This window comes from Meriones unguiculatus, chromosome 7 (assembly GCF_030254825.1).
Source record: "Meriones unguiculatus strain TT.TT164.6M chromosome 7, Bangor_MerUng_6.1, whole genome shotgun sequence".
Lineage (NCBI taxonomy): Eukaryota > Metazoa > Chordata > Mammalia > Rodentia > Muridae > Meriones > Meriones unguiculatus.
In genome coordinates, this window is record NC_083355.1 from 93,547,866 (window position 1) to 93,565,910 (window position 18,045).

At 53.9% G+C, this 18,045-nt stretch overlaps 1 protein-coding gene across 1 annotated transcript; it reads left to right on the top strand.

Moving 5' to 3' along the window:
- The first annotated feature begins 3,459 nt into the window (after positions 1-3,459).
- Vash1 (vasohibin 1) lies at positions 3,460-18,045 on the top strand. The gene is made up of 7 exons (XM_021653060.2): positions 3,460-3,781; positions 8,571-8,659; positions 9,689-9,745; positions 10,863-10,937; positions 11,562-11,943; positions 13,332-13,444; positions 14,398-18,045. Exons 1-7 carry the CDS (start codon positions 3,467-3,469, stop codon positions 14,468-14,470), a joined length of 1,104 nt encoding a protein of 367 aa, XP_021508735.1. The 5' UTR covers positions 3,460-3,466; the 3' UTR covers positions 14,471-18,045.

Below are 18,045 nucleotides of genomic sequence, written 5' to 3' on the forward strand. Positions count from 1 at the left end.
GTCTCCCTGTTCATAATTAATGGCATGAAGAAAAAAGAAAAAGTTACTGGGTGCCGTGGCACACGCCTGTGACCCCAGCACTCAGCAGGTGGAGGTGGGAAGATGGGGAGTTCAAGATCAGCCATGGCTACAATGTATGTGATTGTCTCGGCTGGCTGAGGGTCTACTGGGAGATACCAGCCAGAACGCCCTCGTGTGGCATCTGTGACACTCTGACACTCGTGCTTCCTCACAGCGTGGTGGCTGGTGTCTTCTGAGTGAAGGCAGCATGTCATTTTTATGACCCGACCTTCAAGGGTCTCAGAGCATCACCTCCTCTGCGTTCTGTTCATTGGTGACACGCCCTTGAGCTCAGCACATGCTCAGCGGAAGAAGAATAAGACGCAAATATTCACAAAAGGATGGCAGAGAACTTGCAGACTTACCTCAGATTCACCAAGAGCACTGGGTAGACACGAGAGATGGACATTATGGGGGTGAAAAAAAATGTTGTAAGGAGGCGTTCTACTGATACTCTGGTTCTGCTGCTTGTCTTTGTGCGAGCCTGAGGAATTTACACCCGGAGATTCAGGCTTCCTCATTTACACAATGAGGAGGTGGCAGCTGTTGATCTCTGGTGGCATTTGCATGGCCAAAATTTTCTTCCCTCAGTGAGTTTAGGGTAAGCCAGGCTGGCTTTCTTAGAGCACTAGAACCTGGCCTTCTTGAAAACATCTCTAGCATTGACCATGCCTGCTTCCTGAGGATGCAGGTGACAACAAGTTTTGACTGACGCTCAGAAAGATCCGATACCCGGGAGGCACTTTAAGGAACCAGTGGGGAAGCCCTGAGAGCCTGGGGATTCCCTGGGGTCTTTCCTATTCTTGCTGTGGGTGCTCGCCTTAAATCCCAGCCCTCTGGAGGCAGAGGCAAGCAAATCTCTGAGTTTGGGGCAAACCTGGTCTACATACCAAGTTCCAGAGCAGCCCGAGCCACAGTGTGAGATCTTCTCTAAAATAAATAGCATGAGCGAGTAAGCCATGATCTCCATGATCTACCCTGAGTTCCTGCCCTGACTTCTCCGCGACGGCCTGTGACTGGAAGTATGGACCAAAATAAATCCTTTCTACCCCGAGTTGGTTTTGGTCAGCGTCTTATCTGGGTAAAAGGTGAAATTAGGATAAAGGGGCTATTTACAGCAACCTAAAGACACACACACACATGCATATACACACACATGCACGGATACACACACAGCCCCACCTCCCAAAGGTTGTGTCACTGCCTGATAGCATCATCTAGGGACACATAGGTCTTTGGGTGACCTTCGGTATCCAAACTCTGTCAGGAACATTTCTCCCAGATGACTGATATTCATACCAACTCCCAGCAGGAGGAATAAAGCCTTAAACCTCAAACTGAGCTGTAGACACTTGGTGAAGTTCTTTAGTTGGGAGTTACATACAGGGAAAGGAGAGGGCATGTTGGGTCTCCAGAGTCCACGGGCCACACACAAAAATCAACTGTACTAATTCTGGGAAGGTCAACACTTCCCAAACACTACCTCCCATTCTTACACTGGCCCCGGGATTGGGAAAGCTCATGTCTCCAGCCAGGTGTCCAAGGGATTGGGGCAGCCAATGCCAGAACTAGGGACAAACTCCCAAGATCCCATGCAAGTAACTGAGCGAAACAGAATGAACCCCAGCAAATCCTCCCTTAAGGAACACTGCCAGAAGGGCTGAGTTCATCAGTTCAAACTGGATGACAGATAGGGAAACTGAGGCCTGCCAAGGGGAGGGATTTACTGGATGTCCCAGAGGAAGATGGGCATGAACACCATCTAGAACCCGGGTCTTCCAGATCAGCATTCTTCCTTCTATAGCTGAGGGCCGCCCCTCCACGAAGTGTCCTTCAGGAAATTCCCAATTCCTTCCGCGCTAGGAATCCCCTAGGAGTTTGCGCTCTGTGTCGCGATTTGTAAACTTCCTCCGCTCAGAACCAACTTCTCAGCGCCCTAAGAGAGAGGTTGAGCAGGAAGAGAACGTTCAGGGCATCCCTGCAAGAACTTGTAGTTGGGGGGGAGGGGGTGTTGGAGGGAGGGCCGGGGTGGCGGCAGCGGAAGGAGGACTCGGTGGGAACGCGCTGGCCCTTTAAGGGGGGGACGGAGCGCATGCGCGGCGCGGGCCGGAGTCGAGCCGGGTGGGCGGCGGGAGGGCTTCGGACCCGGCCGGCGGCAGAGGTGGCTCCTGCTTCGCCGAGCCGGGACGCGGCGATCGGCGGGTGGGCTGCACCATCGCAGGCTGCTGCTCCCGGAGAATCCGCGCACCGCCTCCCGCCCGGGCTTTGTCATTCGCTTACACTCGTCCCCGCGGGTGGAGCCTGCGGACCTGCCCGCGCGCCCCGCGCGCCCGGCTCCGCTCCGCCTGGCCGCGGGAGCCCCAGCGCAGCATCCTTCTCCGGCTCTGGCTGCAGCTGGGTGGCGAGCGATGAACCTCCGGCCGTGGCCTGGCGCCCGGTGACCTCAGCCTGGTCCCCGAACGTCGCCCGAGCTGCTTCTTCCCCCCCCCCAACGATGGCTGAGCTTGGGGCCCCGCGTCCCGCTTTGCCTCGGCGGGGACCGCTCCCCGCCAGGTGCCCCCTGTGCCCCTGCTGAGCCGTAGCAGGTGGGGAATCGCCAGGCCCCGGCGCCCCTAGCCGGCGCCTCCCCGCCGCGCCCGCCCTCCCTCCCGCCTGCTCCGCCGCTGCCCCCCGGGGCCGGGGGGCTAGGAAACCAGACAAAGCCCCACTTTGTGCGGAAGGCGGGCGTAGAATGTGCGCGGTGACGCGCGCCCCCTCCCCGCCCCGCCAGCTGTGAGACTTGGCTCGGGAAGGGTCTCGACCGAGAAGTCGCCCCCCCGCCCCCCGGCGCTGTGCTCACCCCTTGTTGTATCCCTGGCCCCCCGGGATCCAGACTCAGAGCTCACGCGGGTCGCACCAGTGTGAGTGTGCAAGGATTTCGTAGAGGAATTTGTTCTCTCCAAAACTTGGAGTGGGCACCGGTGCCTTGGCCCTCCTTTTCAGCGTGGCTGCAGGTCCGAGCTTGTCTGGCCTCAGTCTCCTCACCCCGATCCCCACTTTTACCCTCTCGGCCACCCTAGATCCCTGTCAGTCATTGTTCTCGCTGCCAAATGGGGGTGCTTTGTACAGGCTGGCAAGTTGGGGTGTGTTCTCTTCATCCCGTTTCCCGGACAACACAAGCCCGATAAGGCCGACCCTGGGCAACCCAACCTGGCCATCACTCCAGGTTGATGCGCTGAATCTTTTTTTTTTTTTTTTTAACCAAATAGTATTTTATTGTACTGGAGCCACGCCCTGGTTTCTTAAAGGCGCCAGGCACTGTTTGACCATGTGTTATCTCTGTAGCGGGTGTGTGGGAGGCCTCATGTGAGGCACTTATTTTTCCCGCCTCCTGATACACCCTCCCACCCCCGTCGAGGATTTAGGGATGCCAGGGGGAAAGAAGGTGGTCCCGAGTGGCAGCGGCGGTGCCTCCCCGAACGCAGCCGCTGCTGCCGCCGCCGCCCACCCTGGCATTAAACGTTTGGAGACCAGCGAAGGGGCCTCAGCACAGAGAGACGAGGAACCGGAGGAGGAAGGGGAAGAGGACCTACGAGATGGAGGCGTCCCCTTCTTCATCAACCGAGGTGGACTGCCCGTGGACGAGGCTACCTGGGAAAGGATGTGGAAGCACGTGGCCAAGATCCACCCGGACGGAGAGAAGGTGGCTCTGCGGATCCGTGGGGCCACAGACCTGCCCAAGGTAAGACATGAAGGGCGCAGGCACAATGAAGAGGGGTTTTGTTGATCTCGGAGCAAAGGATGTCTTGCACCTGATGGATGCAGCTGGGGACCGTTGTTACGGAAAGATTTTTTAAATTTAGGTAGGTGGCACCTGTCCAGAACTTTCTTTACAGTGCTTCTGGAGTCATTTGATGAGGGAGGCACAATCCCCTGTCTCCCCCACCCCCATGGCTTTCGGAGCAGAATCACATATGAACTAGGGAACTGGTGTGGCTTGGCATCTCTTTGGCTCAGGACACTTGAGGAGCCAGAAAACTACGAGATTGGTATTGATGGTGACTGACTGGGGACGCGTGGGGCTTGGTATGGTAAGAAAATGTCTCCTATCTTATCCACTGAGTTTGACCAGCAACATTCCAAAAGAGAGCTGGGATTCCCCACCAGGTCTTGGGGTTCCATTTGCTCAGCTCTGTTGGGAACCAGATTCAGTGGCATTAGCAATGACCCTGTGGGGAATGTTGTCCTGCGTTGACTGGACATTTTCTGCTACAACAGTGCCTCTCTGGTACCGCTGAGGAAAGAGAGGCTCTGTCTCATTCATCTTTGTCTTCTTGGGGTCTCCTGTGTGCCTGGCACAGGACGGACACTTATGCGTGTTTACTAAATGAAAAGACATTTGCAATGTGCTGTTCTGTTCAGTGTTCTTCTGGAAATTGTGTGTGTGTGCGTGCATGCGTGCATTCATGTGTTTAATGTTTGTGTTTCAGTCCAAGGAAGTAGAGGCCACAGGCAGAAGTCAGAGCCTAAGTCTCCGTCCTGAAGGAGGAGAGGGGAGAACAGTTACTTATACATGGAAATCAGGCCTGGTTTGCTTTTGCTGGGTTGTTGGCAGAACCATCTGAAAAAAAATAAATGTTTTTGGGAAAAGATAATCTGAGGTTGAAGGTTGAGGCACTGCCTAATGTTTCCCAGCGGAATTAGCTAAGTTGATTTCAAATAGCTACATCATCATCCTCTCATTTACTTAGCTAATCTGAAACTGGACATTGTTTCCACTGTCTTATCCTTAAAATGAACACTGTGCAGAACATTCTAAAACACAAATTTAGAGATCAAAAATCTGAACAAGAAAGTATGACACCGTGGGATTAGGGTGTTGTTTTGGATAACCTGCCTGCCCAGTTAGTGCGATCTCCAGGCAATCTCCTCTAGCCTGCTTGAGTCACAGCTTTCTTATCTGTAAAATGGGGTTGGTGGTGGGGAGGGAAAAATGAGAAACTGTGTTAATCATCAAACTACAAACTAGAACTATGGCGAGGAAAGAGATTAGATGCCCCTCAGAGTGTCTGGCCCTCTTGGTTCTATCTGAATTGGAATGTGAGTGGCAGAGTGTGTCGCTGCTTTGGAGGACTCAAACCCTCAGTGTCTTTGAGAGTGATGGATAATGTCATCTTCAGGCCTCGTGTTCAGGAAGGACGAGTTTGAATGAATGAAGCTATTTGTGAGGGAGGGAAGTATGGAGACGGGAGTATATTAGGAAGATGGAAGGAGTTTTAGGAGAGGCTTGGGAAGTTTTGAAACCTCCTTTGGGAAAGCGTCTCAGGTCGAGTGAGTGAGGAGGTGTGAGGCTGAGCTGTTAATTTGACTCAGGGTGCAGGAGATGTGATGAAGCCATGGAGAAGAGAAGCAGTGTTGGGAGTCACAGTGGGAACTGCAGAGAGACCTGACCCTGACCTGTGCCCTCCCTAGTGGCCTGCTGCAGAGGTCATACTGTCCCGTGATGGGCCCCAGAAGTGTTTCTTAGGATACACAGACTGCCTGAACCGAACGTTGACACTGGGAGATTTCTCACATAGTGATCCATAATTTTTGGCATCTTTACAGGAAAAGGAGAGATGCGGAAACGGCATGTCTGTGGGGCAGCGGAGTGGCGGCTGGGATGGTCTCCCCTCCCCCTGAGTTTTGCTACCGTTTCCCATGCCCCCCCCACCCCTGAGTTTTACAGGCTAAGTCTGCCGCATCCACAGCGGCAGGGCAGAGCAGTAAAAGGCAGAGAGCAGTGTGGAGGGCATGCCGCCGTGTCTTCTCATCCTTGCTGTCTCCTAACTAACTAGAAGAGGAAGGCATGCAGTGTCCTTGCCCTCAGGATCTCCAGGTGTCGGTGGGTCAGCGGCAAGGCCCATTTCATGGGGATGTTGAGATGAACTGATGAGGGAAAGCATATTGACGCCTCATTAGGTCAGCACCGAATAGGTCCCCAGTGGTGCACAGACTGGGCACGCGGCAAGCCTCTGCAAGAGCGATGCTGAACGTAACAGCTTCTGAAAGGTCCAGAAGCCTGCAGCAGGCTACCCTCCTTCCTGAGACTCTCTCCTTGCTCTTTCCAGCTGTCATCTCCTTTCGAAGCCCAGCAACCAGTCACCTAAACCCAGCTGCTGAAGGCCTAGCTGTGGCTTTGGCCACTGAGCACCTGCAGATGGGAATCCAGGCCTCTCTAGAGAGCCAGACAGCCCAGGGTGAACAGTCTTTGGCACGTACCCATAGCCAGGTGTTAGACAGTGTTCTGAGGGGTCTGCTGGGGTCTGCTTGTGACAAGCTCAGTGGTGCCCCACCAGGTGGGTTCTGTTACTGCCCTTTCAGGAGTGAGGTATATTCAGCATGAGATATCTGAGGCACTGCTGGGCAGGAGATTCTCTTGAAATCACAGAGCTGGATTCCACAGCATGGCCAGTTCTGCTCTGTTCATCTCCAAGTCTTCCTGACTTGCCTCCTCTAAGCCTCCTCAGTGTGCGGGGCTGAGGGACTCTTCTGGTAAGATTGTCCTAGCACCCTGGACTGTCTGGTTCTCGGGCCAAGCTTTGTCCTTGCTTAGGTGGTATCTAAGGCCACGCATAGGATCCTGGGTAATTTTTCACTCTTCTTCCACAGTGGCCTTCTTACCAGGCCCTTTGTATGGCATGATGGTTTGTGGGTACCCCTGTTCCTGGCCTGAGCCCGTTCCCAAATCTCTCTTGCCTGAGCTTTGGTGAGTGGTTCTACAATGGCCTCCTCCCTGTCCAAAGTGGCTCATGAGCAGGGGGTTTGGTTACACAGCTCTAGTTTCTGGGCCCTACTTGCCAGGTGGGGGCCATTTTTGCTACACTGAGAGTACCACCTGAGGTCCAGTGACTTGGGAGGGTGTTCAGTGTTGCTTATAGGGAAGTATGTCCTGCCTCTCCACCCCCCATACCCTTGACCAGGATGGCCGGCCAGCCCCCTTGGACAGTTCTAGTGTGCATCTGGCACAGAGTGATCAAGCAAGTGAAGGCAAGCCCCATCCTGAGCTTTCCCCCTGCTGGTGGCTGTTAAGTGATGGTGCCGGTTAGAAGATGGAAGTGATATAAAAGAGGAAATAAGTTCTCCAGGCTGTGCTATCTGCTGCTAGAGACTGCCTGGACAGGAAACAAAGGACCCTGGGGAGAGAAGAGGGAAGAAAGACGTGCTGGACTGTGTCTCTGAGCAGGGCCCTTCTTTCCTCCATCTTCGCCCTTTGGAGTGAGACAGCATCTACTGATCTCCCACTATCAGAAGCACCCCAGAGACAAGTGTATGGTGAGAATTGTGCGTCACTTCCCTTCCTGACAGAGCCCAGCCACAGCAACTACAGTGCTTAAAAAAATCCTCTGTGGGCCCGGTCTACCAAGGATGAATCCTTCCTTCTCCGTAACAGCCCCACCCTGAGTACCTGGGACTCCTAATACCCCTTCTCTTTACTCTCACCCGTACCTTTGCAGCTTGGTATGCCTGGGCAACCCCTGGGTGGCCTTGGAGGGTCCAGTGGCAACTTACTGGGAAAAAGTAGGAACATACTACTTAAGTGTGAAGTGGGTGGGAAGAGTGTTTTGAAGCAAGACCTGCCCCGTCGTCTGTTCCCTTATTCCACCGCCACTGTCACACTCCTTGACAGTTCAGGTCGGTGCTTTTGGAAGCCCCGGCACACCTGTCATGCAAGTGAGGGAGGTGAGATCCCTTGCTGAGGTTCTGTCCACCTGTCTGTGACACACACCCCTAGCTTAGGGTACGACCTGGTGGAATGGGACACTAAGAAAACCAGGTTTAATCTTGTACTTGAGCCAGAGTGTACTGGCCTGTTTTTCAGTGCTATAATGGAATACCTGAGGCGGGACACTTAGGAGGAAATGAGGTTTATTTAGCTTACATCCTTGGGGACTGAAGGGTCCCCCTGTTGGTTCAGACTGGGGTAAGGTCTAGTGGCAATGGATGGCGTCATGACGGGAGCATGGAGAGACATCACACTAGAAGCAAGAAGCCAGAGGAAGGGGGAGCCTGTTGTGCTTCTTTGATGAGAGCCCTGAGAACTGCCTTCTTCCTTTCCAAGGGCATATCTCCCTAATTCCTTCGCCTAGAGCCCACCTCAACATTTTCAAGCCAAGGACAGGGTCTACATCCAAGCCATAGACCAGAGTGAACCCCAATCCCAAACAAACTAACCCCAATGTGGGCATTCCCGTTAAGCATTAATTAATGCATATTTTAAATTTAGTCAGTGGATCCTCCTGTGTTTTCTAAAATTATTTAACAGCATGAAAGTCCAAGGTCAACATAAGCTCCACATTAGAAGTTCAGTCAGGTGTCAAGGATGGCCGAGCTGGGGCCCTGGGAGGAGGCTTGGGAAGGAGGGATTGCCCGGGAAAGCAGCTCTGAGTAGAAGCACCCCCAGGGTGTTGCTGCTGGGAGTTGGGGGGCTGGAAGTTCCAGGGTGTGCCTCTCCATATGACAAAGACTTTTCTCCGTCTGTCTGTCCCTAGATTCCCATACCAAGTGTGCCTACTTTCCAGCCGACGACGCCCATCCCTGAGCGCCTGGAAGCCGTGCAGCGCTACATCAGGGAGCTGCAGTATCCTCTTGGGTCCAGAGCTGTGGCCATCATTTAGTCACGGCCCCAAAGACCAAGTGGGACCTGGACAGGGATCAGCAGAGCCAGCTCCCTCCCAAGTCCAGAGCTGCCATTCACTGGCATATCTGTTCCCTGGAGCTGCTGAGGTTGTGTCTGAGTGCTGGACCCAGCACCAGCTTCCCCATGGGGGGTGTGTGTGTGTGTGTGTGAGAGAGAGAGAGAGAGAGAGAGAGAGAGAGAGAGAGAGAGATCCAATCTGCCCCAGCCAAGGGACAGAAATGGGGCCATTGCAATGCTCCCTTTGGGAGGACAGGGAAGGAAAAGGATCTTTTGCTCCAAGATATAACATCCACATCTTGAAATTTTCTCCCAATTCTTGGTATTTTTCTTCCCTGGCAGGAGGCCAGTTGCCTTATATATCTGCTGCAAAACCCCTCTAGCTTCTGCCCAAGAGCTATGTATGTGTCCTGCGTCCTGTGCTCCTTATTTGCGTGATCCTTGTGGCCCATGCTTTCTTAGAGCGTCCAGGACCACCGGCCCAGGGGTGGCACCACACGCAGTGGGCTGAGGCCACTCCCCACGTCACTCCCTAATTAAGGAACTTCACCACAGGCCGGTCTGGTGGGGGCATCTTGTCAGTTGAAGTTCCCTGTTCCCAGATGACTCTAGTCTTTAAAAAGCTGACAGAAAACTAGCCGGCACAGGGGGAGGTGGTGGCCCCTACAGCCTTCTTAGATGTTTGGAAAACCCAGCTCTGGCAGGAGCTGTCCCCAGCTAAGGCTGCTTTCTCAGCCCTGCTGGGCTGGCTGCCCACTCGGTGCCCCATCCTGAGACAGGAGACCAGGGGAGAACAAGGCAGGCTGCCAAAGAGTGGGGGAGAAGAGCTGTAAGAAAGAGGGAGAACCCTGTCCCCCTCTTCCCAGAGAGCACCCAAACATCCTGTAGGGTCCTCTGTGGGATCCTTCTGTAGCCCAGGGAACAGTACAGCCTTCCAGACCAAGCTAGGAAGCCCTTAACCACTGTTCCCAGGTACAATCACACAGGGACACAGTTCTTTGAAATTAAGAAGAGCAGACCTCTGACAGGGTAAGTGCAATTGCCACTGGGTTTGATCTCCCTGGGAGCCTCTGTGGTTTGCCTTCTAGTGACAGCTTAACGGATAAGCAGGGACTTTCCTGAGGAAAACCAGCCATGGGATGGGGGAAGGGTGCTACCCTGGGCCCTTGAGAAAGGAAATCCCAATGAGATAGCTACCCAGGCTGTGGAAAGGGAAGCACAACGGAGCTAGTAGGGTAAACCCCCCCACACCCCATCCCAGCTGCTGTTGGGGGAAGGAGACGGGGTGGAGGGATGGGAAGGAGGGGCTATCGGGAAAGAGCATCTTCCTTTTTCTTTCCTTGAAGCCTCCCATGCAGTCTGCAATATTTGTACCTGCAAGAAAACTGCTGCTTCGCTCACTCCCTAGCCCGTCATGACTCAGCATGCAGACTCAGACTGAATCTCTTGTCTTAGACAGTTTCAGTTGCTTATTTACTTAATTGTGGGGAGATGTCCTGAGTTGCTTATTTAACGAGTTGCCCCCTCTCGAAACCCTTGAGCGGAGCCCACCTTCTCTGATCCCAGACTTTGCTCTTGACCTTCACCTGCTGCTCTGTGTGGATGTCCCATTCCATCCTCCCAGGATGCAAGTGGCCCAGACAAAGCAGTGGCCAGGCTGAGCCCCTAGACTACCTGGAGGATAGGCTATTTTGAAAATAGCCTACATTCCAAGTTCAGGGGCAGGCTGGCCAGCCAGGGTACAGCTGTGTGTCTGAGATCCAGGCTGCAGAGAGTGTATTCCATCAGTTAGCAAGTTCTTTGTCCACTGTGCTCCCCAAGCTTTCCCCTCCCCCAGCCCTATGCCATGGGAGAAGGCATGGACTCCCTAGGACCTGCCTCCGTTCAAGCCCCTCTCCCCGGGGTCTTTGAGCAGGGAGCAGGCCAGGAAGGAGGAAGTGAAGGGAGAAAAGGGCAGGGAGAGTAGGCCTACTTCCTGAACTCACCCCCTCCAGACTCTAGACTTGGGAAGGGGAAGGAAACACCAGGCCCTGGGGGATGGCAGCTTGGGGGCAAGTGTCTGCCCCCGCCTTTCTGGCTCATTGCCGAATAGGGCCTGAGAGGGCTGGAGATGGTGCCCACACAGCTTTGCCACCTTTTCTCATAGGCTGATGGACCTAGCCAAGGAAATGACCAAAGAGGCTCTGCCAATCAAATGCCTGGAAGCTGTGATCCTGGGAATGTATCCTTCCTTGGGGTTGGGAGAGACTGGCTCAGCCTTGGCTGGCTGCTGTGGAATGGGAGGGTCTGAAGGACTTCTGTGCTAACATCTCTTGACCCCCAGCATGGAGCAGTCTCCCCAGGGGAGGGAGTCTCTGAAAAGGGAGGCTCCTGGGGAGTTCTTTGTGTCTGTACCTCCTTTTGCTGCCTTCCGAGGCCTACTGGACAGCTTGTTTTTAGTCCCAGGGACAAGGTGACCCTGTTCTTAGAACCCCAACCCTGTGTATAGTGTTGTGCCCTAGCTGTTGTGCCATTCCTAAGCAGCAGGAGAAGCAGCAGAGAGGCCCCAGTGTCGGCACATCCAGGTGGTGCTGACGACTTATAGAGATGACAGATGGGGTGTTGGAAGTAAAACTGCAGAGAAAGATGCACAGGGTTTCTCAGCCAGCCCCGCAAGGGCAGAGGGACAGCTAGGAAGACTGACAAGCCCTCAGGAGAAGCAACCCTCCTGCAGGAGTCAGGGCTGGGGAGGGAGACAGAAATTTGTGGCCAGTTTGTCTGTTTTTGGAAAATGGCCTTTTAGGGGCTATTTGGCACCCAAATACCATCCTGACCTGGCCCGTTCCTTAGCACCTTGATCCACCAGTTACCTCACCAACAGCATGCCCACCCTGGAACGCTTCCCCATCAGCTTCAAGACCTATTTCTCAGGGAACTACTTCCGCCACATTGTGCTGGGGGTGAACTTTGGGGGCCGCTATGGGGCCCTGGGCATGAGCCGGAGGGAGGACCTGATGTACAAGCCTCCGGCCTTCCGCACCCTCAGTGAGCTCGTGCTGGATTACGAGGCGGCCTACAGCCGCTGCTGGCATGTGCTGAAGAAGGTAAAGCTGGGTCAGTGCGTGTCCCACGACCCCCACAGTGTGGAACAGATCGAATGGAAGCACTCGGTGCTGGACGTGGAGAGGCTGGGGCGGGAGGACTTCCGCAAGGAGCTGGAGCGCCATGCTCGAGACATGCGTCTCAAGGTTAGCACCCGCAGCGGACCACCGGGGCCGCTGTCAGCTGCTGCTTCCCCGTGGGAGCCCCTTCTTGCCTTCGCTGTTGCCCTGACCAGCAGGGGTTGCCTGGTCCCAGGATCAGCATTACTCAGAAAAGCCCTGTTGCTGAAGTTGGCCCTTCGGGAGGAGGGAGGGAGGGAGCGAGCTGGGTTTGCACAGTCATGGGTCTGTGAAGTTGGACGCGTGAAGGACAGGGACATGGTGCTCCAGGCCTGGGTGCTGTGAGTGGGAGAAGCAGACACCCGGACTGTCTGAGAATGTGGGGGGATGGGATAGTGAGCAGCCTCCACCTCTCCTGTCCATCCTGAGTCTCTAAGCTCCTGCAGTAAGGGACCAGGAGATCAGCAGAAAATGGAGGTGGTGGCTCCTCCCCTTCTTCCCCACCACTCAGCAGGTGCTGGAGAGTTGCAGGGATCTCACTGACAGCAGTAGACTAAGACCCTGGGGAGGGGGCTCTCAACCTCCCCGGCCTGGAGATACCTCTCCTCCGGCCTGCCAGGGCTCTCCCCCGGCCTGCCAGGGCTCTCCCTCAGTCAACTCCTCTCTGTTGCTCAGCCCTGTTGCACTGTGATGCACTAAGGCAGACCTGCCATAGGCCTGTACTACAGAGGGGCTCTTCTGTGCCCAGGCCACTCCCTTCCCCGCACTCCGGCTCTCTCTGTTGGGAACACGGTAGTGTTTCCAAGCAGCAGCAAGACACAGAGATGAAGCTTATAGATTTCCTCTCTTGAGTGCAGTAGCTTCCCAGCCAGCTCAGCGCTGAACTCCCCATGTTGCTGCTTTTCCAGTTCCCCATAGCTCTGGGAGCTAAGAACAATCAAAGCAGGCTGACCACACTACATAAAGGATGATTGGTTTTTTACGGGGGTGTGGGGGGGTGGTTTGGTTTGATTTTTTTTCTGAATCAGAGATACAGCTCCCAGTCTGACTGGTTTTTTACGGGGGTGTGGGGGGGTGGTTTGGTTTGATTTTTTTTCTGAATCAGAGATACAGCTCCCAGTCTGACATCTGACTAGCCAGAGATTGCCACCGTCACTGTCAGGCTGCTAAGACCTGTCCCAGAGCTCAGCATTTGCCATATCCCCATCTGGCACACTTCCCTAGCCTGGGTAAGGTGGTCTTTCTTCAAGGGTGTTTTCCAGCCCTATGACAACCCAGTGACACCTCTGGCACTGTGTTCATGACCCTCAAGGAATAGACAGCCCTACTGAGGATCTGCTTACTCCATGGTTAAGTGCCGAGGATGACCCAGAGATAGGAGAGGCTTGGAATGTAGACAGCCTAGGGGAGGTTTCAGGGGACTGTGGCTCCCAGCAGGGCAAACATGCTTTTTTTTCCCCTTCCTCCCCATCCAGATTGGCAAGGGGACAGGCCCTCCTTCTCCCACAAAGGACCGAAAGAAGGACGTTTCCTCTCCACAGAGGGCCCAGTCCAGCCCCCACCGCAGAAACAGCCGCAGTGAAAGACAGTAAGAAAGGAGGCCCAGCAAAAATGCCTTGCTCTTTCCTCATCCTGGTCTCTCTCTCCGCTCTTCTTTTTCTTCCTCATCCTTGGCTCTTTGAGGTGTCACTGGGGATGAGGGGTCTGTATGTCTGTGTGTTTGTATGCTGAAATAGCTTACAGGAGTTCTGTGCCATTTCCCTAAAGAAACTCAGGGTAACTCTGGTTACCCTGTGGCTGGCCAGATCATCTGAGGCAGGCAGCAGAATGGACTGAGCGGGGGCAGGATGAACAGAGTGAGGCTCCCACAGGCCCTGAGCTTGCCTAAAGTTTGCTGAAAGGGTCTGGATATGACGGGAGACTGTGCAGCTAGGACAGGAGGCTTTGAACACAACTTTTGCCTTCTAGGGTCTGGGTTTTGTTTTTTTGTTTTGTTTTGTTTTTGTTGTTTTGTTTTTTTCTGTATCCAAATGGCAAGATTTGCTATTTAAATACCAGGCCTCTTACTCTGACTCCCTCTCCCACATAGCATTCTGGCGCTGGCTTTAATTAATAATTGTGCCTCTAGAGCTGTCTCTCTGCCTAGAAGTGAGGAGTGCTGAGCAGACCTGCAATTCCCATCACCCTTACCTTTGAGCTCCAGGGCTTTTGTAGAAATCCAGTTCCGGGTTGTACTTGAAGCTGTTACCCATAAACTGTGTCAGTCTAGTAACCATCATCAAAGAACAAGAGGCTATATGATGGCAGGGGACAATCTAGGAACTTTAGGCTGGCCACTGATTCCAGAAACATTCCCCACACCCCCTGCAGCTGTAAAGGTCCCTAGAGGAGAGAAGCCAGGGGGACAGCTCTCCCTCCTTCCCTCCCTCCCTCCCTCCCTCCCTCCCTCCCCTTTCTCTTCCCTCTCTTCTTCCCTTACTTTCTCTGTCTCCCTAGTAACCACTCACTCCTCTTCTGCATCCTCCTTTTTTCTTCCTGCAGGCCTTCAGGGGAGAAGAAGCCTGCAGAGCCCAAAGCCATGCCAGACCTCAATGGGTACCAGATCCGAGTGTGAGGCGGATGCCAGCACTCCTACGCTTTCCTCTGCTTCTGGAGACTCAGACCCACCTGCACAAAATAATCTACTTTGTTCAAGCAGAGATTGGTGATGGGGTGGGCTGCGGGTGGGAGGGAAGAAGGATGTGTTGCAGTTCAACCCCTAGTGACTTCCCCTCCCATGGAGCCAAGCCCCTAACTTTGGGCCAAGAAGCAGTATTTTATTTGGAATTTTAGCCCTACAAAGTAAAATTTAAGGTATTTGGAGGGAAAGGCAAATGGGCATGCTGATAGCTGTCAAGGCCTGCAATCTCTGAGCACTGTGTGGCTTGGGGAGGAGGGCTTGCTGTTTCTGTGGTGCCCCTTCTTTGGGAGCCTCGCCAGCCTGTGGGGTGAGGGTGGGGTGGGGTAAGGATGGAGGTGTTTCTCCGGCTGGGCCTATCCTGGCAGAATTACGGCCCAGGGAAAGGGAAGCAGGGTAGGGGTTCTCCTGAGAAAGGACTGCTTATTTCTCAAATCGGGAACTTGGCAAACGTGGAAGCCTGTGGCTAGGAGAGCCCTCAGGTCAGTGTGACTCTTTAGACAGTACTGTGCACCCCTACACACATCCTCACTATAGCCAGTTTGGGATTAGGCTATGGGAAAACCAGGAAAGGGACTATAGTGGGAAGAGTTCCTGGCCCCTAGCATGTCTGCTGGTTCCACCGACTACTGCTGCAGCCCAGGGGCTCACTATAAAAGGGCTGGGCTTTGTAGAGGGCCCAGAGTCGCACTGGGGATACTACAACCTTGAGAAACTGGAAACTGGCTGGGCCCTGGCTAGTTGAGTGGGCCCCTCTAGTTGTGTGAGATGGGGCTCTTCTCCCCCCTTCTGATAACCTCAGCCCTTGCTGGGGAAACAAGACCAGACCAGGACGCCTATACCCCAGGCCCACCTTTCCTGCCTTAGCTGCCCATTTAAGCAATTTTAGCAGTTCATTGGAGCAATGGCAGGAAATAGCAGAGGTTGTCTGTGTTCTGGCCCTCAGGCATATATCCCTGGTAGGAAAGGGAGGTGTGGAGAGGGGCTGTGGGGGCTAGAAGAGGAGAGACATCCCTGGAGTTGGGAGTGTAAGTGAGAAGGACTGTGGGAGGCAGTTCTGGATGAGGCTACATGGGACCTGAGTTCCCTGCAGCACAGATGGCGTTTGTCAGGTTGCTGGAGGCTTCAAGTGACAAGAGAACAGCTGGCTGAGGTGACCATTAGGGGGCTTTACTGAGAGGTAGAGGCAGCCTGGGCAGTTGCCAATAAGGCTGCAACGAGCTGAGGGCTTGGATAAGAGAGACTGAACTAGGGACTCAAATGCCTACGGGGCCAGCAGGTAACACAGAAGAGGGCTGGGTGGGTCCTACAAAAGAGCATATCCCAGTAAAGTGGGCTGCTGCCATTCTACTGTTCCCACAGTGCAGGCCCTAAGGGGTAGTTTTTTTGGTTTGTTTTGTTTTTAATTTTTTTAAGGCCAGGACTCTGAATTAATACATGAATTAAAAATTTTAAAAGTCAACAATCAGTTCAAGAAATTCTCACCATAGGTGAGAGAGTACCAGTCTGCAGTGTCTGGGGTAGAGAGAGCTTGGGCTGGTTGTGAGGAGCCTCCTGTTGTGCTGTAGGTGGAAAATGACGGTTTTAAGTTTCCCAAAGGCAGAAAGGGCCACTTCCTTACCCCATCCTATAGGCAGAGATCATGTTTGTGGTTGTTGGGTCACCAGAGTAGGGAGAGTGGGGTAGAGTGGTAAAGCTCTTGCCTGCCTGGAATGGATGGTGGCTGGAAGTAAAGGAACAGGAGGAGGGATGCCCTTGCTGATGACATGAGCAAGGCTAGCTTGCTCATTACACCAGAAGCTCCTGGGCCCAGAGCCAGGTGCAGTAAGGCCCAGCACAGGCACCACGGGAGGCCAGCTGTTTAGTCCCTGTCTCACCTGGTTCCTCTAATGCATAGCCCTGCCCCTAGGCTACACCCCTGGCCAGACACTATTTGATCCATCCCAGAGTTCATGGAGTAGGGGCGGTTAGTCCCACTGTTCCCATGCCCACCTTAAGAGGTGCAAGGCTGGACAAGATCTTTTCTGGATCTAAATGTGGCTGTTTATCCTTAGAAGGGCAGCCCTATATGTCTCTAGGAACTTCCAGATATGACAAACTATGGGAGAAAGGGGTGTGAGGAAAGCTGGAGTTGGGTATATCTGGAGAACAGCTCCAGGTCCCAGAGCCTGAGGGACATTCAGGCCGGTTACTTCCCCTGAGGCTCAGGAAAGGTTGCTGTTTGAACCCTGACTTGTTCAGGGCGTGGGGGTGAGCAGCTGTGACCCCCTGCTATTCACCTCTTCCCAAGCTAAGGACGTCTGGCCTGTGGACAGTCCTAGGCCACAGTGGTGCTTTTTATTTTTTACTCTTTCTCATATGTAGCAAGCCATCCTCCCCTCTGCAGCCGTCTATGCAGGCTGTGCTCTCTGGGGCTGGCCTGGTTGTATGGTTTCTGGGGAGGCAGAGGCAGGGACTTTGAGGCCTTAGTCACCATCCATGCTGTCACTTCATCTCATTTCCTGCGAGGGACAGAGGTCTGGCAGATGTGAACTCCAGACCACCTGACTTAGGCCTGCCTTTCAGCTTCTCTGCCCTACCTTTGGGGGCTGCTGGCTGAAGAGGGTCAGAGGCAGCTTCTTGGTGGTGGCCTTGGGTAGAATTCCCTGTGCTTTGGGGTTGGGTCAGAACATTGGGAAGCTGGCTTCAGAGAACTTTCCTCTCCATCCAGCTGCCTGCCAGCCCTTTCCCTCCACAGCCTCACATTTCCTTGTTCCCTTGACCCCTCCTGCCAGCCACCAGTCCTTAGTGGGCATAGCCAAGTGGGCAGAGCAGCAGCCCTCTGGCCCCAGACTTGATGATGAAGCCTAGAGACCAGGTACTGAGGAGCAGACTCAGGAAATTGCCTATGGCTGATGTCTAGTCTTGTCTTATCATGCCCCGACCCCTTTCCAGCTGGGATGAGTTCCTGGCTCTGGGGTGTTAGGTCTAATGATAGCTGTGCAGTGCCCCGGTCTGTGTGTGTGTATACCTGGCCTTCCTGCCTGGAGTGAATTCTGGCTTGGAACATCACTGCCCCACATGCTGTCAGGGGTGATAAGTGTGCAACGACGTGCAGTGGGGACCAGCAAGCTAGAGGTGTACAGGGCAAGGATATCTGAAGGAGTGTAGGTGGGAGCTAAGGATTCACCCAGCCAGGAACCACAGCTTCCCACCAGTGTCTCCAGGCAGGTGGGGTTACCACCATCTAGCTGCAAGTTCTTTGCTAGGGCCCTCTCCAGCTCGGTGCTTTGGGGTCCCAAGCTTCCTTGTTAATTTAAGTCTGGGTACACTGGACCCCTGGGACAGTGATGATGGACCACCCATTCTCTATGCTTTGTACGGCTGTTGTATTATGTCCCAAAATTCATTACTATTCCTGTGTTCGTATCAGTATTACCCCTGCCTTTCACTGAACATTTTGTCTCACTCCCCTGAAAATGAATAAAGTCTTCCCAGCCCCAGTTGTATGGGCTGGCAGAAGTCAAATGAAA